At 53.6% G+C, this 22,711-nt stretch overlaps 1 protein-coding gene across 1 annotated transcript in view; it reads right to left on the minus strand.

Annotated features, from left to right (window-relative positions):
- Positions 1-5,529: 5,529 nt before the first annotated feature.
- TBX4 (T-box transcription factor 4) overlaps positions 5,530-22,711 on the minus strand; it is a 30,262-nt gene continuing 13,080 nt past the window's right edge. Inside the window, exons 4-9 of the mRNA XM_090290950.1 lie at positions 21,808-21,927; positions 20,522-20,669; positions 10,588-10,740; positions 9,490-9,578; positions 9,133-9,368; positions 5,530-6,265 (exon numbers count right to left, since the gene is read on the minus strand). Of these exons, the coding sequence (XP_090147076.1) occupies positions 5,646-6,265; positions 9,133-9,368; positions 9,490-9,578; positions 10,588-10,740; positions 20,522-20,669; positions 21,808-21,927 (1,366 nt within the window). The 3' untranslated portion in view covers positions 5,530-5,645. The remainder of the gene's footprint in view (positions 6,266-9,132; positions 9,369-9,489; positions 9,579-10,587; positions 10,741-20,521; positions 20,670-21,807; positions 21,928-22,711) is intronic.

Here is a 22,711-nt window from a genome sequence, read left to right on the forward strand (position 1 = left end):
TGTATGTGGAAGAGGGATCGCAGAGAAAACAATGCCACTTGCTCATCACTTATCTGTTTTCCAGGCACCTCTCCCACTTCCCATATGTGACTGGTGCCCCTCTAGCTGTTGCTTGGGGATGGTTCCCAGAGTGGGTGGGTTTATGGATGGTCTAGGACCATGGAGGCCTCTAAACAAATGGACTCTGCTGAGAGACTGGCAGTTTCTTCTTCTGCCCCATCTCCCACAGGTTTGCACAGTCAGAAGCAATGTGACTTTATTTTCCCCAGTGCTGGAACTGTGAGCTGCGAGTTCTGATCTGGCGCTGGGAACGCTCCCCAGGTGTCCCTCCCTACTTTTAAAATGTGTGACTGTGCTTTCTGCCACCAGCCACAGCCACTGTTCTGCTGCCACTGCTGCAGCCGCCACACTGTGTCCTCTCTGCCCCAGCTCCGCCCCTCCTACCTGTCTGGATGAGTACCACTTCTTTATATCTTTGTTTGTTGGACCTCCATGCAGTTCAGTTTTCTGGAACTTCTGGTTGTTTTTGTAGTTTTGAGGTAGTTGTATTTCTTCTTAGTTGTGGAGGGAGACACAGCATGTCTACCTAGGCCTCCATCTTAGCCTGAACCTCCCCAACATCTTTTCTTAAAAGTTTATTAATTTGTTAGACAAAAGTGGTACTTTATCACTTAACCAGCATTTTAGATTATTGATGAGGTTACTTTTGTTCAGGTTAAGCAACCATTTGTAATGCTCCTAAGACTGATCTGGTCACGGGCATCCATTGCTTTCCTTTTCTAAGTCCCCCTTCCTCTCTCACCATCAGCCCTGTCCCAGCCCTGAGCCCTGCTGCCCCAGGTACTCACTCCCACCCTGGGCTCCAAGACAGCCCTCTCCTTTCCGGCTGTACTTCCCTTGCCATCCACTCACGAGGCCCTCCCATTGCCTCCACAGCCCCATCACTGAGTCTCTCTCCCTGCTTCTGTGCCTGTGGGTGCCCCTCACTCTGCCTCTCCCAACTGCCTGCACCAGAGAACCAGGCATAGGCCTAGAGTTCAAGCTGGCCGCCAGGGCCCACCAACTGACTGGGGCCAATGCTGGCCATGGGCAGACCCAGCAGGGCCCAGGTAAGTTGGGGTCACAGCAGGGGCCTAACCTGCAGGACTTTGCACAACTCTGTCTCATCATTTGCTTTTCCTTTTGCCTCCGCTCCACATTATTCTAACTTGGGCATTAATTTTCACAAACGATACAATTTGGTGGTTTGGGATTTCTGCAGGAGAATTTCTGTGATCCTCAAAGCAAGGGGCCTGCTTGCCCTTGTTAGAGAAGAGGGACTCTGGATGCTCCGCAGACCCCATCAGGTTGTGGTAATGAGCAGGGGCTGCTTGAGCTGCAGAGTGTAAACCTGGTCCTTCTTAGTGAGACTTTGCAGAAATCCCACTGGAGATTTTTCTGCCCCTGCCCTGTCTACTTTCTTTCATAATGATAAATGGCTGAAAAGAAAACTATCTAATCTCCAAACTGCTTGCTTTTTTTCTACTCTTTCTTCAAGGAGAGAAGGAAGAACACAGTCACATAAAACAGAGTCCTTCATCGCCTGCTTCTCAGGAGACAGTTCTTTCCCTTTTCAACCCAGGCCTGTTTCTGATCTGTGATGGGCTCGCATTGAAAGCCCCAGCCGGACCCTCTCTAATCAGCTGCGACAGATGCTGCAGTTGCTTGCATTGCCCATAGAAATTGAATTGATTACCTGGCCCCTTTGCCATTTTGTTCTGCACACAATTGCTTAATGGCTGTCACCTTGGCTTTCAGTCCTAGCCGGCTTCAGGCTGACTGGTTCCCATTACTCAGGATGGCCGGTGCAAGTTCATCACCTTTACAGGATGTCCCTGATTGATTCCGTATGCCTTGGAGACCTGTAATATATTGGCATAGGAGGGAGGGGTGCCTTGTTGGGGGACAGAATAGAAACCTCTTAGCTGCGGGAACTGCCAGGTTTTGCCCTGGAGCTTGCCATATTTGAGTCATTGCCAGGGCTTCTTGTCAGGACTCTGGCCTCTGCTGACATAGCTGCTAATGAATTTGTAAATTAAAAAAAATACAAAACAACCTAGCCTGTCCTAACCTTTGCTGTCGCCACCTGCCGCGTGGGCGGGGGCAGCAAGCAGAAGGGGTGGGCGCTTTTCTGTCCTGAGCTTGTGCTGGTCTTTGAAATGACAGTCTTTCCCTCCCCACCCCCTCCCCTGCCCGCCAAGTAGGAGGACTGGGGCTTGGAGGGGGACATCTTTCAAGTGAAATCCTTTGCACTGGGAACTACTTCAATTAGACAGCAGGGGGAATGTTAACATGCCCTCCGGCCTTTTAAGTGGGTTTTAATTTTATGTTGTAAGATAAGACATGGAGAGGCCGAGGCCTGGGCTGCTGCCCCTCCAGCAGGCTCCATTAGTGGGGCCAGCCGAGGCCTCTTGACCCCCTGAGGCCCCGCCAAGGCTGGAAGTTGGTTTGGTTTTTAACAATTTGTCAGTCTGACCCAACTTCTCTTTTCATTCTCCCCTTTGTTACCCCAGGCTCTTCTGTTGCGGGAGCACAGTTGGGTGGCTGGGCTGGCTGAGGGCCTAGCTGGCTTCTCCCAGCGGCCTGGCCCCGGACTGGAGAGCAGGGCCCTGGGGGCTGCCTGCCTAGGGCCTCCCAGATGCATGTTCGTCGTTCTTTTTTTTTTTTCCCCTTCCCAGGCAGGGCACAGCAGAAGCAGGCACTTTTCATGTGGCAGGTTTCTGGCCCGATGATATATGACCTGTTGGCGCTACTGAATAGTGCCCTTTGTTCCAGGGTATCCCATGTGCCCCCTTTTTATTGACTTGTCGATTCAGAGGGGCTGGGAAGTTCCACAATCCCACTGCAGGCCTTGCTCTAGCCATTCCAGGTGGGGAAGACCAAGGACCTCCTGCTCCCGGGAAGCTGGCAGGAAGCTATGGGCTGCCTAAAGGCAAACTATCCCTTCCAAAGTGCCTTTCTTTACCTGGGACGCAGGCAGTTGTGTGTCTGGAGAGAGCCTGGGAACCCACAGCTAGCCCCTAGTCCTCTGCCTGGGGTCCTAGAAGGTGTGGAGTATCCCAGAATGCCGTCGTTATCCAGAAAGAAAAGAGCGGAGCGAGTGTGAGTTAGGAAGAGCACACCCGCCTCCCTGTTCCCTGAGCCAAGTTCAGTTCAGTTTTCCTCAGCAATCAACAAGCCCAAGGAGGGAGCCAACAGCCCAGGGAAGAAGTCCGGCCAGAGAGAAACCCTAGAGCCACAAGGGAAGGACTCTGAGGAAGCAGGAGACAAGGCTGACTTTTTATTAAGCAGAATGAATATCTCATCTTAGCCCTGACGAGGACAGGATTGAAAAGGCACCCTCTACCCTCGCCTTCTCTTCTCCTGGCGTCCCAGGCTGGCCTGCGCAGAAGTGGTGGGTGACAGTCCATGGCTTTGGCAAAGGAGCCACGAGGGGAGGGACAAGAGGCAAGGGGTTGTCCCGGGGGAGACGCAACAGCACCTTCCCATCTAGCAGGGGGAGGCTGGACTGGATTGCATCTCCCCTTCCCCACTCCATCTCGTGGCCAGGCTGCAGGGTCCGGCAGAGGAGTGAGCAAGTGGGAGTTTCCGTCAGGCCGAGACCCCTCCTCTCCGGGTGCAGGTGGCCGATGAGCTCACATCCGACTGCTTGGAAACTCCGGTCTCCAAATGGAACCTGCGCTCAGCTCCTTTCCTGAAGCAGCTGCACAAACCCCACTAAGACCTCCCTGCCTGGGAGACCACCTCCCCCGCGTCACCAGGTTGTGTGTTGACTACTGAAAGGTGACAGATTCCTGTGCATTGCCTACCCTGCCCTCTGGGGTCTTCGTGGACCCTGGAATCCAACTTGTCACCTGAGGAGCGGCATGAAGTCAAAGGCCCAGCTGCTCCGTGGTCCTAAACTACTTCTCTCTAAGCTGAGAGGCTCCGTGGTACAAGTGTCAGTGGCACCAAGGGCTCCATCTGGCCCTTGAGAAAAATTATGAGCAAAGAGGAAGCAGAGACCATTGCTGAGCCAAGAAATGACAAGTCAGTAGTAAGGAGCATCCACACACTTCACAGTTGTAAAATGGCTTTATGTTCCGATATGTAAAATAAAATGTCCATGCTATATAACAAAACACTTGAAATTCCATATCCCCTGTTAGCTAATGTGTCTTCTAATAGACCTTAATCTGTACTGTGTGTGTTTATATATCTATATATATTTATTTATTTATGTTTTTTCTAAACCATTCTTAATTTTTAACATCAAGTGTGTAATAAAAATTTAAATAGATGTCTTCCCAAATATCCCCTCCAACATTTCATTTCTTTAAGTTTATTCACTCATAGAAAGCAAAGCTGAATTTGACATGTGGCCTGCATTTGTGAATATATATATATATATATATATATATATATTTCTTTATTTATTTATATAATATATAAATAGCTATTCAGCATGCAAAGAATTTAGTGATTTCCAACTTTGATTACAGAGTTCACGCCAGCCACATGGACGGCCTGGTGATGGTCAATGCTAAAGAGCTTGGCCGAGGACTCTAAGACCCACCTCACTGGAGAAGAATTATCCTCGCTCCTCTGAGCGCACTGGCTGAATTTACTGGAAGAAATGAATATTTTCTCTATTCTCATCTTTATCTCTATTGGGCTTCCCTGCTCCAGAGGCAAGGATTTTTGTGGGTGCAGAACAGGCTCTGGAGATGCCTGGGCAGCTCCAAGCTAGCCTCCTGGGGACATTGCCAAGTGATGTGTGTTTCCTGACTGCCAGGCGGTGCCTGAGAGGCCGAGTCTCGGACAACAGTGGGAGTGAGAGCCTGCACGTCGGGGACAGAGGGGGATGGGCTTTGTACTTTGTAAGAAAACCTTAATGATGACAAAGATGCCATTGGTTTCCTTTTCCCTCCTCTTGAAGGAAAAAAAATTTTTCTTACTACCCATCAGGTGGCACTTAGCACATGACCCTCTCTGAAAGTCAGCCCTCAGCCCTCCAAGCTCCAGGGGCGAGTTTCCAGGCCGCTGCCTGAGCAGCCAGCTCCACTCTCCGAGTTTGCTTTGCGGCTTCACTGAGCCCACCTCTCAGGAGGTCTCACAGGGTCCCCAGAAGCCAGGAGTGGATCTCAGCCCCCAAACTGGGCTCTCAGTTCCCCTTGCAAAACAGAAGGCCAGGAACTCCGCCACGCGCACAGAGCCCTCCCGCCCCAGAAATGAGCGTCTTCCCGCAGCTTTCCCTGTGGGAGACACCTCACCACCTGGCCCTGAGAAAATCAAATATTATATTAAAAAAACTCTCTAAATAACTCACATGAACTCCCCACCTCCATCCCACCCATGGGCATGTTCAAGAGATGTCAGGTAACAATGGCCCCAGGTCCTGCAGCCAAAATCACCCCTCAGACCATTATGTTTTTGCCTTGTCGTGGCCTCAGTTGTATGTCAGAAGATAGAGGCCCTCCCAATACACATGCACACACACACACACACACACCCACGCACACACCCACCCTTTAAAATACCTTCCCGTGTTTCTTGGTAGTGCAGGCCACCCACAGAGGCCGATACTGGATGAACATGGTCCTGGGGCTGTCGAGAGGACGTGGGAGTCATCCGTCAGTCCAGTTCTCCACAGTCCCCATTCCTGAATGATACTGCAGGGACGCTTCCCGGGACAGGGAGAAGCTCTGGGAGTAGAGAAACTCACTGGCAGCGTTCAGGTGTGGGGAGGGCGGCTTCCTCTCGCACACTGCCGGGAGGCCCCGCTCCCTCGGGAAGGGGGCCGCGGGCCCCCGCTCTCGGACCTGAGACTGGGAGAGCTGGTTGTAGACACTGAAGTGGGTGTTGCCGGGTGGCTGGGAGCTCTGAGCGGAGAGAGCAGGCAGCCGAGGCATCATCGTGGTGGCAGCGAAGTGCGTGGGGAAGGACTGGTAGGGCATAGTCTCCATGGTCTGCACGCTGTAGCTCGTGTACGGTGAGACTGACGTCCACATGTTACAGCTCAGGGAGGGTGGGGGCAAGTCGTCCACCCCAGACACCCCAGCAATCTCAGGCCCTGAGCCTGAGTACATACAGGCTTCTCGGGGGGTCACCTCACTGCAGTAGGAGGGGCTCAGCATCTGCTGCTCATAAGGAGGGGGCGAACGGAAATAATGATCCTCCCCCACCGCAGAGGGAGCTTCCAGATAGGAGCGCTTGCAGGGCAAGTCCAGGTGGCGGGCACTGTCTCCTGGAAGACAAAGACACCTTCAGAGAGAGCCTTTCCCACCGGCCCCGAGGTCAGAACCCCCGCTGGACGCCAGGACAGCCTACCTTTGTCGTTCAGAGCCCGCCCTTGCCCCATGTCGCCATGCACTCGCCCAACCATCTTAATCGGCCACAGCTTTTATAAGGTGGCAGCAGCCAAGAAATGGTAAGATTATGGATCTTGCTCACAGGCCACGGGGGACACTACATCATTGGACACTGAGTGATGTGTTTAGCCAGGAGGCACACCGCTTTGATCCTTTGCCTTGACTCGGGGATGGTAAGAGGCCTGAATGTGCGCTGGCTTTCTTAGACCAGGCCCGCCCTGGCCAAGGAAAGCAGAGACAATTGCCAGACCAAACCAGGCCCAGAGGCCACATCTGTCCGAGTTAGCCAGAAAATTAAAGCCACAATGTTTCTGCCTTTATCCCCTGCTCCCAGGAAGGCCTTAGCAAGCCAAAGCTACTTGCAGGCACGTTCCTGTTGCTTTTAGAAAAAGTAAACCCTTTACATGTTCAAAGAAGTCCCATCAAATTGTAAAACACAGATTCCAATATAACGTTGTTTACAAAATTAAGAAATGGAAGTGATAATAAATAAAAGGTGACTTGTACTTCTGAGCCTAAGCTAATAGTCTGTTTGGGGAAAGATGACACCCGCTGCCCCAAACCACGGATGTGTGTCTTTCCCTAGCCTCGTGCAGGAGGGCTGGACTACCTGGGGTGGCATGCCCACCCCGCCCCTGCCCCGGGATGGGATCGAGGGGTGTCCCAGGCCCCGGCACTTGGGCAACAGCTCACTCAACAAACTGAAGAACACTTGTCCAGTGGCTCATCTTGGCTTACCCGCTTCTGTTTTCTCTAGGGATTCGTTCTGGGAGCCGTGCGTGTGCACAGGGCAGGGTGGGGGCCAAGTTTGAAGGCCTGCGTTCACCTCTGCCCCATTTGGAGGCATCTTCCTGGAGGAGAAGGAGCTTGCCCCTCCTTCTCTCTCACCTAGCTCTCTCCCTCATCCCTCCCTCATCCCTCCTCTCCATCTTCTCTCCAGATTCCTCCTTTCTCTCAAGAACACTAAGCTCTTGAACTTGGAAAGTGGTCCAGTCACTCTAGGTCAGGAGTGAGCAAACTTTTTTCTGTAAAGCGCCAGATAGTAAATATCTTAGGCTTTGTAGGCCTTATGGAATCTGTCACAACCACAGTAGGGCTTTGAATGAAGGTGTTTCATTCAATGTCACTTCACGATAATGTTGATGAGGGAGAAAAACAATTCTGGGCCAGGGCCCCTGTCTGTGTGGAGTTTGCACGTTTGCCCACGTCTGCATGGGTTTTCTCTGGCACTCTGGTTTCTTCCCACGTCCCAAGATGAGCACATGGGGTGAAGGGCATGTCTACGCTGTCCCAGTCTGAGTGGGTGTGGGGGTGAGTGCTCCCTGCGGTGATGGGAGGGTGTTCTGTCCATGGTGGGTCCACCTTGCGCCCTGAGCAGCCGAGATAGGCTCTGATCACCCACCACCCTGAACTGGAATCAGTGGGTTGGAAAATCTCTCTCATACCTTTTTAAATTAATCTTTCTTAAATGTATGTATAGTTCACATTTATTTCACTGTTTAATATTGAAGCATTTTGGGGTCTTTATTTAGAAGCTTGATGAGGTTTTTGTGACCAGAGGGATGTTGTAGGAACTTAACTCTTGTTTCTATCAATGAGCCTGTGGTAACAATGGTTTCGTTTTGCTTAGTGTTGCTTGAAGTCGCAGACGCCGTTGGTGACGTTAAGCGAGGACTTACTCTGCTCTGCTGCCGTCACATGAGAGCAGCCATAGACAGTTGGTAAGAAAATACGTATGGCTGTGTTTCAATGTCTTTTTTATGCATACTGAAATTTGAATTTCATATAATGTTCACATATCATGAAATAGTCTTTTGACTTTTTTCAACTATTTAAAAACGTAAAAACCATTTTGTACAGCTCACAGGCCAAAACAAATTCAGTCCACGGGCCGCCGTTTGCCAACTCTGGTCTAGATCATAAGCGCTAATGGCACTGGTACAGGGGGTATCAGTGCTCTGCCTGGCTGGCCCCTAGGAACTGGGCTGAGAGAACAGTCTGGATTGCGAGAAAAGTCTCCAAACTCATTCCCAAGAGAATTTCAGGCCCTGTGAAGCCTTCCAGTGTAACAGCATCCCTACTTTACAGATGAAGAAATGAAGCTCAGGCACCAGAGCACAGATGTTCTCGTTCTGAGCCCAGGGCTCCTCTGCTTCACAAAGAAGCCAGCGTGGACACTGCTGTCACCCACTGCCCCGGCTTTCAATCTACATCCGCAATAGCTCGTTTCCACGCTCAAGAAGCCTTTGCAGACCCTGGTGTGATGAGGTGGGGAACCTGTAGGTCACCCCTGTGTCAGGACTGAGGTTGCTTTGCTAAATGACACTGGACTGTGATATCTCGGCCTCCTCCCACACTCAGAGGCAGAGCCCACCTGGTTTTGTGGTGTCTGCTCACCCTGTGGAGGGTCTCAAAGCCCTGGCTGCAGAGCCACCTGGACCTGGGGAGGGATACAGCGTCGGGGGCCACCAAGGCCACGAGATGCCTGTGAGGATTCTGAAGGCTGCATTAAACGTAAGAGCCAGCATCCCTGACCTGAACCTGGCCATGGCCCCTAACCCTTCAGGCTTGCGCTCCCACGCCACCCAAGTAACCAGATGTGTGTCTGTGTTTGCATGTTTGCATGCACACATGCACTCAGGTGTGCGATGAAGTGCGCTCCCGTGTGTAGCGGGGGGTGTTTGTGAGGCCAGCTGCACCCCTCCTCTGACCCTCTCGGGCTCCTAGACCAGGAGAGAGCTACCTCGTCTTTTCAGGCAGTGATAGAAGAGGCTTGAGTCCCTCTGGGCTGGGAAGGTGTTGAGGGGCAGGTCCTGTGGCTCCGCCGCAGTGAACTGCATGTGAGCGCCATTCTCGTACTGGTAGTGCTGGAGCGCCTGGTGGGGGCCGTGCAGCGGGCTGACGTCGGGCTTGGCCGAGAGCTGAGTGGAGACGAGCCGCTGCCTCATGATGCTTTTGGAGATCACGGGATACTCTTTGCTGGAGCAGTGGGGAGGACAGGCAGAGGGACAGAGGGGAAGAGCGGAGGTACTCTGAGGGTTACGGACTCCATGTGCCTGAACCCAGCCTGCCCAGCCCTCCCCCGGCCGGGAAGCCCCACCTCTGTAGCCGGGCCACACGCAGGTCACTGTCATCACTGCCCCGAAATCCCTTGGCAAAAGGATTGTTCTCAATTTTCAGCTGTGTGATCTGTCAGGAGAGGACACACCGCAGAGTCGCTAGGTAGAGGACGGGGCCGGCCTCTGGCCCTCCTGCCCTGGCCCAGGCATGCTCTGAATTCATGGCAGGTCCAGGGAAGCTGCACACTGAGCCCTGGGCCAGCCAGCAGTCTCGCCTGGTCCTCTGTGGCCTCCCTAGTCGCATCTCGTCCCTGGCTCTTATCTACTCTCCTTGCTGCAGACACTCCAAGTCTGTCTTTTGCTCTCCCTGTGCTCCTGGCTTCAGACCCTCATCATTCTCCCCTGGGTGCCCATAACAGCTTCCTGTCTATGTCACCCCATCCAGGACACCTGCCACATCAGGTTCTGAGTGACCGTTCTAAACGCAAATCTGACTGTCACTGTCTGCCTAAAAGGTGCCACAGCCTGTGGTCCTTCTGCAGTGATCCCATCCACCTCAGTAGTCCCTGTGTACACGATGTGAAAGCGCCATGGAAAGGGCAGCGTGGCAAAGGCAGAGGCCGCGGGAAGCTGGGCGGGGAGGGTGAGAAGTGGGAGGCAGAGAGACAGCCCACGCACCCCTGGCCACAGCGTGGGAAGGGCCTGCAGACAGTTCCCGGAGAGGTCTCCTGCTCCCACACAGCTGACAGTGCCCATCCCCCCTCCCCTGCAGGCCCAGAACCCGGCCCTGAATCCCACCAGGGAGAGAGATTGGAGACAAAGGTCCTAACACTCACGCCAATGGGGAAAGCTCCGCGCCCCAGTTTTACAGTTGCCAACTCCAGCCAGTCCCCCAGATAGAGACCGTAATTACTCTGCACCAGAGATGGAGGAGTCTGGTCTCCCTTCTTGCTCATTACGTGATGTTTCACATCTCATGGCTATGAGGGACATGGCGGGTTTCTGAGGTCCCTGAACTGGGCCTGCCTCAGCCTCACTGCCTCCAAAGCTTCCCATTCCTGCCTCCCTGTAACGGCAGCAGAAGTGCCTCATGGTGTCCGTGTGGGGGGGGTGGGGGTGGGGGTGGACTGCAGCTGTACCTTGTGATTCTGGTAGGAGGTCACAGAGATGAAGGACGTCTCCGGGAACACGTGGGTGCAGAAGGCTGTGTTTTTGGAGCCAAAAGCATTGTTCTCATCAGCCTTCACGATGTGCAGCCGCGGCTGGTACTTGTGCATGGAGTTGAGGATGATCTGGAGGAGAAGGGTTTCGTTCTGAGCTCCGGCCCCCCACCCTCTGACCCTTGCCTCTGTCGGCTGGCCCCGGGCTGGCTCCCATCTCCTGCAGGCCCAGGCTCCAGGGCCTGAGGCCGGGAGGGTCCTAACGTTCCCAGGTGAATCACCAGGCCCCTGGGCCCCAAACCCAGCCCCCACAGGCCCTGCTTAGGCTCTCTGCCCCTGACACCTGTTCCCAGGACCTCCCTGAGGTGACAGTCTCACTGGGGCCATGGAGACAGTTTAAAGTCCCCAGGGATCTCAGCACAGTGTAGGAGGTGGGCTTCTGAGTTAGAGGTCAAAGCCCAGGTGCCACTGACTCACTGCCCAACCTCAGGCAAGTCACTGGACATCTCTGAGCCTCAGCTTCCATATTTGTAAACTGGGATCGTAACACACAACTTACCTCCTTCAGCTTCTCCCCTCCAGGTGGACTCTTCCCGTGCTTCTCCCATTCTCTCCTGCCTCTTCTCCCCTCTCCCCATCCACCCCCTCCCTACTGCTCACATGCGACGTTCCTTCCCTGGGAATGCCCAATGTGGGGGCTCAGCCCCCTCTTCCCACTCATCAGCAAGGAAAGCAGCTTCCCAGCCCAGGAGCCTATGCAATGGGGGGAGTGGGGGAGCCGAGGGAAATGCTGCACTCTGACCTTTGTCATCTAGTCACTTCTTTGTTCACTTATTCTCAGTGCTCACAGAGGCCTGCTGGGGGCAGTGGGGAGACTCAGGCACATCCTGCCCCAGAAGGGCCCCTGGCTGCTCGCACCCCGGAGGGAAGCTCCATCCAGGCCTGGAGCTCGAGGTACCAAGGCAGGAGACAAGTCAAGTTCCTCAGGTAGCACCAGAGATGGCCAGAGGCCACGGGCACCCACAGGCTGGGGAGGTGGGGCCCTCTGATTGCCGAAGCTTAGGGAGGCGCCCAGGAGGCGTGGCCCTGGAGCCCTGGGAGTAACACACTGTAGTGGCTGCTCCAACCTGCTTCATTCAGCTGCACCCCACGGTAGCGGCTGCATCAGGTGCCATTAAAATGTATTTTTTATTGTTGACATTTGCCAGACGCACTCCCCATTGGAGGCAGGACCAGGAATTTGGGGCATTTTATCAGCACTGCCGCTTTTGTTAACCCTTTGGCTCCTGTCCTGGCTGGGCTGGGCTGGCCTTGCTGGCTCTCACCCTTCCAAGTTCCCAGGGACCAGGCCTGGTGCGGAAACTCGGTGAAAGATTTAACCTCTGAGTCACCAGATGGCCGACAGGAGGGCCAGACCCAGGCTCTTCCATGGAAGCCTGCACAGGAGCCTTAGTCTGGGAAGGCTCTGCCCTTATCGCAGCCTGGGGCCAGGGACAGCCCAGAGCCAGGTTCAGCTGAGGAGGGCTGGGCTGGGGGCTAGGATCTGGGCTTTGGGTCCCTTTGTTTGGCTGAGTAGCTCTGTCCAGCAGAAACCAGCTTTTCTGCCTTCTGCGCTGGCCACTCACTACCCCTTAGTCCTCACTGACAATCCTCTGGACCCTCTTGGGGCAAGTACAGAGCGTCCCAAACCAGGTCCTGCAGCTGGAGAGCCACTGCCGGGCGGTGGGTGGCGGACAAAACACTCGGTATGAGACCGAAGGACGCAAGTCCTGCGGGATCAGGGGGCTCAGTGGATGTCCCTCTCCAAGAGGCTGGGAAAGGCCCTCTGGGGAGAGGATCTGGGTCTTGGGAAACACCCCCCAGTCCCTTTAGGTTACTCTGTCACACTGCACTGTTCTCCCAAGCTGCAGGAGCTAACAAAGGACCTAAGTTCCCAGAAGACCCAGCAACTGAATACCTGGGAGGAGGTCTAGCTAGATGCCTCCAGGAATCCCCAGATTCCTACCTTGGCGTCTTTGCATGTGCAATTTTTACCTTCCTTTCCCATTCTTCCTCACCTTCTAGGACTATCTCCTCCAGGAAGCCTTCCCAGATTACTAGGACCTGCTCCAAACTCCCAGTTCTGAAATTTCTGGTGCATGGTTCGCTCGGCTGTGGCGCTGCTTCCTAGTGACTTCCTATTTCTTCTTGTCCCTCCAATTAAACCATTGACTCCTCAAGAAAAGGGGTCGTGTCTTTCATTCCTTTGGTAACTCCAGCCCCCTTTTGCCCAAAACTGGAGCTAAAGTGCATGGCACGGATACAGGAATGGGAAGACCTGGGCCATCGCCACCAGCTCCCTTGTCTCTCTTTGTTCACTAGAGGCAAGATAACCTCTAGGCATTTTTCGGGTCAAAAACAGTGATGACAGGTGTGCACAGACAGTCCTTCTGAGAGCGCCCCTGTGCTTCTGGCACACAGGACGAGCCCCCGGTCATCCCGGCTCTCCTAGGGACGGGCCCAAGGGGAGCACACAGACGAGGGCTGACAGAGCCTGGGGACACACCACAGGCAGCTGCTCAGTGAGGCCGCGCTGTCCCTTAGGGACCTCTTAGGGCCAATGGCAGCACCCGCTCTGCTCCTCTGCCCCCTGGGCAGTGACAGCCCCTAACGGCCCTGGACATCGTCAACTCATTTTGTCCTCACAGTCACCCACCTCCAGGTCCAGCCAGCCGTGACCAACTCCTGTGCCTCCCCAGTCCCACTGCGCAGCGCCGGCTCAGGCCCCACAGCCTCTCCCTGGGTTTTGGGAGAGCCCTCTCCGTGTCTCCATCTGCTTCTGCTCCGTTTCACCCAGGACACATCCGAGCGGGACACTCCCGGCTCAGAAGCCACAGTTCATTCAGGACGACTGCCCGCCCACTGCTTGAGAGGAGGGCCCTCTGCACTTCCTGCTCTTGCCGCCCACGCCGCCCGCGCTCCTGCCAGCATTTAGGGTCCACAAATGTCTTCCAGCCATAATGCCACCTTTGCTGGTCCCCTCTTGCCCCTTGGGATGAAGGCCAAACTCCTTAGCCCATCAGACAAAGCCCTCAATTGTCAAACACACCTTCTAGGGAAGGGAACCAGACAGATTGGCGGGGAACCCGGGAAGAAGGACACTGCCAGGCCTGCAGGGGCAGGTAGCAGCCACTAGGCGGGGCACAATCCCAGCCACAGAGAACTGAAGACGAGCCTAGAAGCCTTTACGGATCTCAGCTCACCAGCTGCCAGGCTTCAGCAAAGCCCTTCCCCTCCAGTCAGCGGGGTCCCTGTCTATAAAGTGAGGCCTTCTACTAAAGGGTCCCAAATACCCCTCCTGACTCTGACAGTCTGGAACCTGGACAGGTGCCTGGAAGGAATTCCCACCCATGGAACCAACACAAATATAAATTGGAGCCTCAGTCCCATCAGCCGGAGAGAATGGGAAACCAACTCAGTGACTCACACACCTGGCTTTGCTCGGAAGTTCCTCAGGCGTCACACGAAACTACTTTGCCAGAGTCTCACATTTATATTTGTTGCCGAGGATATTGGGCCAAATGGGCCAGCCACGTCAACAAACCGCACTCCACGACTGGTCTCGTCATCATCCTTGTTTTATAGAAATGGGATTCATTATGTTCTGGCTACAATTCAGAAGGCTGTTCTATTTTAACAACTGCGATAGTGCCAAACATCCATCTCCTCAGGAGATCACCAAAGCATGCTTGGCCAATGAGGCCCAGATTAATCCACGTTAGAAGCACAGAACATTAGGGCATGAGAGGCAGGCCTCGGAGAGCATTCTAGTCCAACCTCCTAATTTTACAAATGAGGAACAGGAGGCCTGTCGTGGGAATGTGACTTGCCCAAGGACACACAGCTGGTTAGAGACAGAATCCTGAGAAGATTCCAGATGGCCTCTGAGAGAGTACACGCTGCTCCCAACAAGCTCAGTAATCGCAGCTGACCTTTGAGCCACATGGTATGGACTGTGCAGATCCACTGATACATGGATTTTTTTTTCCCCATTGACCCACACGGTTCAAACAGCATTTTTCAAGGGTCAACTCCAAGGTTGGGAATTACTTCCAGGGCAGCAACCCAGGGGACCAGAAACATTCCTGCCTTCACGCAAGATATATCCAGTGTTCACTGATCATATCCTGGGTGCCAGGCCCTGGGCTGAGTATTCTATACATGTCTTTACCACATCCCTGTAAAGGAGGCACTATTATTAGTCCCACTGTAATGGACACGGGACTGAGGCCTGGAGGAGCAGGCACTGGCCTGACCTCAGACCGTCAGTGGGAGGCAGAGCCAGAACTGGTACTAATTTCCAAGCCCGGGCTCCTGCCTGTATGTGGCTGGTGCGCGCGGGCCTGCTATGGAGTTGCGTGGGGCATCTGTACCTCCCAACACTCCCGGCAAGGGCTTGACACATTGTCAGGGCTCAGCAAATAGGGGAGAAAAGGAGGAAAGGGGGCGATCTATGCCTCTGGGTCCCACTGGCAAGTTAACAAGATAAGCTTTGGGGGACATCAGCCCCTGGTGGAGGAAGTGCCTTCCCTGTCTAAACAGCACCCCCTCCCACGGGGCCACTCACACACTGCTGACCAGCACCCGTTTTTTGCCAGACACAGTGCCAGGCACGAGGACACCATGGTGATTAAAAACCTCATGGTTTCCTATCTAGTGGGAAGGCACACAAATCAAGAGGAAATAAGTGGTGAGAAAATGTAGTGGAAGAAAATCTGCATTTATAACAGTAGTAAGATGAAACACTGAACAAGAATGATACAGGATCTTAGGAAGAAAACTGGAATACACTCTTGGAGGACAAAAAGCAGACTTCGACAAAGAGAAAGGTGTTCCTCCCATTCTCTCTGAGTAAATGTATCATTTATAGTCATCCTAATCCAATCACAGGGAAAGGGGGAGAATGAAGGGGGTCACAGGGGGTCAAATACATGATGATGGAAGAAAACTAGACTTGGGTGATGAGCACACAATGGAGTCTACAGAGGTGGTTATTATGAAGCAACACACCTGAAACTCACACAATGTTATTCACCAGTGTTAGCCTAATCAATTTCATTAAAGTAAATAAATGAAATAAAAATAAACTTCTTTCTCAACACTGCAAGTTTATTCTAAAGTTCACATGGAAAAAAAATACACACGTCTAGCCCAGAAAAGAGCAACGGGGGAGAAGAGCCAGGCCTGCCCGGCACTCAGCCCTGTCATGAAGTCTCAGCAGCTCAGGCGCTGGCGCATGAACAGACACAGGTTCAGATGGGGATTTCATCTCCTAAAATACGGCATCCTGAACTGGGGGGAAAGAGCACTAGTCAATTACTGGGGTTGGGACAACTGGATAGCTCTCTAGAAAACAATAAAAAAGTTGGATTCACACCTCATAGCAAATGATGCCAGAATAAATTCCAAGAGAATCAATGGTTTAAATGTAAAAATAAATCCATAAAACACTAAAAGAAAACAGAATTCCCTTATAAGTAAGGAGTGGATAAGGGCTTTCAATTACTCCAAATGCAGAGTCTATAAGGAAAAGACCAATTCATTTAATCAAAAACTTCTGCCCTGGCTGGTATGGCTCAGTGGATTGAGTGCCGACCTGTGAACCAAAAGGTCGCTGGTTCAATTCCCAGTCAGGGCACATGCCTGGGTTGTGGGCCGAGTCCCCAATAGAGGGCAACATGCAAGAAGCAACTGATCTCTGTATCTCTCACACATCAGTGTTTCTCTCCCTCTCTTTCTCCGTTGCTTGCCCTCTCTAAATAAGTAAATAAAATATATATTTTTAAAAAGGTGTCTGAGTAGGAATACCAAAATAGGCAAAATCCAAAGACAAATGACAAACTGGGAAAAACATATGTGCAGATCATACCACAGATAGGAGCTAAATCTTCCTAATTTATAAAAGCTCTTAGAATTGATAAGGGGTCAAAATTTTAAGAGAAAAGGGAGCAAAGGATAAGGACAAAAGTTCACTAAAGAGGAAATGCATATTAAAAGATGTTTCACATCACTCATAATAGAAAATACAAATTAAAACTAAAATTGATATCTACATTTCACCCGTCACTAGCAAAAATCCAAAACTCTTCTCTCCCACTGTGGTGGGGAGGTTCCAATGATGGCGGGAATATATATCAGGGTAACTCCCACGGAGGGCAGAATTACAAATGACTGATCCAAATCCCCTTTGAATGGACACATTACTGCACAGTTATTCTTGGCACAGGTAGACAGTGCCCTATGCACCAGCTTAATCAAAAGAGCAAGCATACAGGAAAAGATCGAAGTCCTTCAATAAGGTTGTGTAGTTTATGGGACAAATATGCTCTAAAATTCTACACAGCTGTGAAAAAAGAAATGAGGATGCTCTATATGAACAGACTGATCTCCATGATACACATACTTGCCTGACAAAGTAAGGTGGGAAAAAAGTGTCTGTGGTATGCTACCATTTGTGTCTGAAAGAAGGGACTTGAGATTCTGTACTCTGTATATGCGAAAAGAAACGTTTTTTTAAGAATTAGTCACATTCGTCACTTGTGACTGGGACTAGAAGAAATGAGGTATGTGCGGAGCCTGTGGGGGAAGACATCTCATTATAGATATTTTTATTTATTTATTAGTTTATTTTTAAACCATGTGAATGTATTTCCTACTCAAAAACAACTTTGATAACTAAGAATAAAATTGCAACTGTGATAAGTGCTAGGGCGAAAAGATACATGAAGCTCTGAGAGCCTATAACGGGGACCCTAAACTGTCTCCCAGCAGAAGTGGCCCTGTGCTTGGATCCCAAGCCCAGGAGTAACTAACGAGGTGAAGAGGAGGAAGCGGCTCTGTAGTCCTCGCCCTCAGCCTCAGCCTGGGATGGACTCCACCTCTGGAACAGACTGAATAATCAAATTGATGCCAGAAATCATAAACTGACCTTCCTCCTCACGAATCTGGGAGTCCTGAGACAAGAAAAGTAAGACGTGTGTGCCAGCCAGCTTCACGTCCTGCCGTGGCACGCCAGCCCCGCCCCCCTGTCCACCACACGGCCATCTGGCCCAGGACACACGGCTGCACAGCCAGCAGCGCCACAGGAGTGGAGCTCAGCTGGGGTTGTGAGGAGGTACCTCAGGCCTGCCCTGGCCCCCTAACCCTTTTTGCCACTGCTGCCTGCCAGTCCTTGACCTTGGACTTTACTCCGAAACCCAGGGTCGTACCCTGAACCTACCCCTCAAGAACAGAGGTCTTTCCCAGACTCACAGCAAAAACCCACGAGGTGTTTTCTAGTCAGAACACAGTCCTGTCTTTTCAGGACATGTGGCCACGTGGGCGGAGGGCCCCCTGTTCCAGAGCCCCTGCCTGCCACGCAGGACAGGCTGCCAGGCCCCAGCCCTCACCGGAACCCCGGACCCTTCTCAGGGAGCTGGGGGAGCAGGGGAAGCTGCCAATGGGAGGCAACCGCTACATCGAGCCCCTGACGTGCTGTGAGGAAAGCCCAAAGCCCATCTGGCTGGACCAAGTTACTTGAGGTTTGGAAGCTCCTGGAGAACATGGAGAATTTGGAGGTGAGTTGTGCAGAAGGAAGGGCTTGTTAGGGGCCAGTTTACAGTGTGAGGTGGCGCTTTCCCAGGTTCCTGCACTGGGAAGCAAGGAGGGGTGACCAGGAGCACTCACCACTCCCATGGGCCCAGGCCCAGGAGCCGACAAGGTCCAAATGGGCCACTGTGCCCCGCTATGTCTAGGAAGTTAGCCCATCCCCCCAGCCCCTGCCTGCAGGGTGGAAGGCTGCTCCCTCACCAGTGGGGCTCCAAAGAGCGGAAGCCCTGGGTACAGAAGGACACGTGGGGATGCCGGAAGAGTGCTGGACTGAAATCCCCCCGAGCCCAGCCACCCCACAGAAGGTGTGATAACCAAAGAGCTGCACAGGCTGGGAAACGTGGGGATGAAGGAGCAGGAAGGCCCTCTGCCTCCCCACCCTCTGGGGAGAAAGCCATGTTAGTACAGGGAATATCCCTAGTGCCAAGGGGAGGTGAGCCCCAAGCAGGCATGGCAGCTGTGGCCAGGGCCACCCCCACATCGTTAGCCCACCAGGCAGCCCCACTGGCAGGGTTAGCGCAAAGCCCTAAGGGCCACAGTAGAGCCACCAAAGAGGCAAGCCAGGCTGGGAAGACCTACTGCTGGGCCGCGGAGACTAGGCCTCCCTCCCACTCCAAAAAAGCCCAGCCTCTCAGCCACCTGACCCCCTCCCCTGCCTCTTTCTGCAGCAACTCCAGACGTGGGAGTCTGTGAGGCATCCCTGCAACTGGGAACCACCGTGGTAAGCTGTGCACCCCGAATTCTCACCAGAGCTTTGATCCCTGGGTCCTCTGGCCACTTGCCCACAGGTTCAGCTCCTGCCAAGCTCTGTTCCCAGTGTCCACCACAGTCTGGCCAAGCAGGAGGCCTGAGGGGAGCGGGCTGGGCACAGAGTCTCAGGTAGGACCGTCCCCAGGAAGACCTGGAAGGGGCCTCTCCCCTCAGTTACAAGGCCCTGTGCTCAGATGGTGGGGACTTGGCTGACCTTTCCCATTGGATTGGTGGCTTGTCTCTGCCCCCATGACAGGCTGGGGTTACCAGAGCACATGCTACTGTGCCCATCTGCACGTCTCTGCCACACACCCGACAGCACCTGCCAGCCCTGCGTGGGAAAAACCTGCACTGCTTGCAAAACAGATAAGTAGTCAGGAATTAATATGGTAACTAAGCATTGTCCCAGTTGCTTATTTATGGATCACCAACTCAGAAGAGAACTGAACAGGCTCCGAGAAAAGTAGGACAAATTGCTGCTTGCTAGTTACATCAAGCCCATCAGAAATGCAGCCGCGGTGGCATTTTCCGCGGGAGCTGTGCTTCACAGAATTCTGATTTGCACGCGGGTCCCCAGAAATAGAACTGAGGCGTGAAAGAGGCACATGCTCACCTGCACACCCGCACCCACCTTCCCCAGCACCGCGCACACTGAGAGCTAAGTGTGCAGCTGGATGACTGCATCTAGGAGCCCCTCGTGCACCGGCAACTCCCATCCCCACCCTGTACTTCCAGGGAAACCACGGGTAGCCAAGAGGGCTATGGTATGGCTGTGCCCTGGCAGATAATACCAGGTCCCCAGGCTTCTTTTGGCCCCACATACTTGAGCTAAAAATTTCCACATAAAAAGCTTTTTGTGGGCCTGCCAGGGCCAGATGGCAAAAGAATAAGCTTCGGCAGCCGGGGCAGGGCAGCAGCAGCAGCAGCACCGTGGGCCCTCGGGGCCTCTCTGGCCAGAGCCAGGACCCAGGCAAGGCCAGCAAGGAGCCGAGCCAGAGTCAGAGTCAGAGCAAGGCTTCCCCTTCCAGAGGCCGGCGACTGCCAGGCCGAGTGGGCGGACGCGCCAGAGAGAGGCTTCAGACTCACCACAACTCTGTCTCAGGAAAGCCTACTCATCTCATGCTTCAGCAAGGCCAAATCTGGGGACACCAGCACTGAGAGACTGGACCCATCATGGTCGTCATTGTTGTCATAGTTGCCATTTATTTAGGGCCCCCTACGTGCAAGGCGCTTCGGGCCTATGTTCTCTCCTTTAATTCTCACAACCGTGAAAAGTGCGTGTGGTCATCTTCGTTTTCTAGACGAGGAAACCGAGGTGCCAAAAGGCTGAGACGCTTGCCCAAAGCTACCAGCCAGTAAGCACTCAGGGGAGGCTGCACAGCTGGGGGCCTGGGACCCTGCGCCCTGCCACAAACTGGCCCGGCAAGTGCCAAAGCCCAGAGCTGGATCCCCGGAGTGGATTCTCCAGACCCGACCGCACCCACGCAGGCAGTGCTGCCCCCGACTTGCCCTCAAGGCCAGGCAGTCCCGTTCTTACGTGGCCGAAGGGGTCCAGGTGGTTGTTTGTCAGCTTCAGCTTCTGGAAGGAGACCAGCTGCCGCATCCAGTGGGCCCCAGTGGCCGGAGAATCCGGGTGGACATAGAGCCTCCCTGGCATGGCAGGCTCGGCCTTCCCTGCCACCATCCTGCCAACAGAGCCATCGGCCACAGCCATTGATTACCCTGGGGTTTGGAAAGCCCAGAGTCCCTGTCCCCTCTCTGAGAGCAAGTCCCTACCAACCTGAAGGGGGAAAAAAATCCATGCTGGTCTTGTCACACTGACAAGTTAGGATTTGGGGGCAGCAGTGAGGGACAGAGGAGAGAGTGAAAGAAAAGGGGACAATACAGAGAAACGTCATTATTTACTAGAAGGAATGGGGCAAACCACAATGCATTATGCGAGATTTAGGCAGCACTTCTCTGTGTGTTATATAGATCATTTTTAAATATTATAAATTACAGTATTTGGAGGGAGCTTCTCAAAGGACCTAGACAACTTGCAACTTTCTTGCCCCCTAAACAATACTTGCCCCAGAGAAATGAACTGGTAGCTGTCCCAGAGAGAAGAAACTGAAACGTGGTCTTTAGCAGGACCTGGCCACTGAATCCACCCGGTCTCTGCTGGCCCCACAAACCGCCCACCCTGGATCCCACACCCCAAGGCTGCTGATCCATTCGGTCCCTCTCTCCTTGAGCACTGTCCTGGGCTGTGCGGACAGACAGGGCACGAAGGAGGTGGCCTCAGGAAATGGGGCCCAGTGTTTATTTACCCAGCCCCAGTCTGGTGTTGCCCTTCAACCCGCCTGTTTCCCCCAGTCCCTTGCCAAAGGGTCCCATCTCCCACCCCCAGGCAGCATGCCCCTGCCTCTGGGTGCTGACAGCCACTGCAGCGAGGCAAAGAGCAAGTGAGCAGAGAAACAGGAGAGAGAGCCTCAGAGCAGGCAGCTGGACCCCCCAGAGGAATGGCTCCCATCCTCCCCAGGCAGCATTGCCAGAGCCTAACTTTTCCACCTGGGTCAGTGTCTACCTGTCACCCCGCAGCATGGCCACCAGCCCTGTTTGTCCACAGACCCTTGAAATCCACCAAACACTGCAGCTCATTTTCAGCCCCAGGCCCAGCCCCACCAGCAGCAAGTGTGCAGACAGTTGCCAGCCCCACACCTCTGCAGGCCCAGTGCCTGAGGCTGCGGATCTGGGCCCTCACCTGGACTAACTGGTGAGTCCCTGGAGCAAACATCAAGGAGTGGAGGGAAGGCAGGGCACATGAGGCTGCCAGGGTCTTACCATTTGTTGTCACAGAACTTGTAGCGGTGGTCATCCGCAGGGACGATGTCAATCAGCAGGATATACTTAGTCTTGGGATTCATGCCTGTGACTTTGACCTTGTAGCTGGGGAACATCCTCCTGGGGGGAGCCAAAGGGTGAGGTGGAGGCATGGACAGAGCACCAAGAGAGCTAGCACAGCATGGGCGAGGGGGCAGAAGGCCTTAGAAGACAGTGCTCCTACAACAAGAGGTCTGGGCACCAGTCAGAGCTGTGTGACCTTGTGTAAGTCACGTCCCTCTCTGGCCTCAGGCTCCCCACACACAAAGAGAAGGATGCACTAGCCTCTCTCTCTGAGCCCCTGCAGGTGTGAATCTGTGTGTTTAGGAGGAGGGTTTACATGGTTTCCCAAACTGAATCCCCCCCCCCCCTCCTAAGAGTTAGGCCTAGTGGCTGTGAGCAGCTGAAGCTTAGAGACCCAGGTCAGGATCCTGAGAGAGGATTTCCACACCAACTTGTCTGCCTTAATTTCCCTCCTGTCCTTCACAAGTCCCTGGACAGCTAAAGTTCTGGAAACCAGAGCAGAAGGCCTGGAAGTCCCTGTCAGCTGCTTCGGTAATCAGTGAGACGTCTCCTCTGGGTCATGTCTCTGTGGAAACCCTTGGGCCCTGAACCAATTCGCAGGAGAACAGGAGTGTGCTGCTAGGTCATTGGGTTCCTCCAGAGTGTTCAGCAGAGATGTTTGCTCCTGTGAATGCCTGGGTGAGGCCTGCCCATGCTACCTGGGTACCAGGGGAAGTTGGACCAGGAGCCTCCTAGAGCAGAGCAGGGGTTCTAGAACCACTGCACCCAGGCTCACAGCCGGCCCCCACCACTGACAGCTGGCAGGCCGGGGCAGCTGGCTTCGCTTTCTCTGTGCCTTGGT

Source organism: Furipterus horrens, unplaced genomic scaffold (assembly GCF_987537825.1).
Source record: "Furipterus horrens unplaced genomic scaffold, mFurHor1.1.pri manual_scaffold_11, whole genome shotgun sequence".
Classification (NCBI taxonomy): Eukaryota; Metazoa; Chordata; class Mammalia; order Chiroptera; family Furipteridae; genus Furipterus; species Furipterus horrens.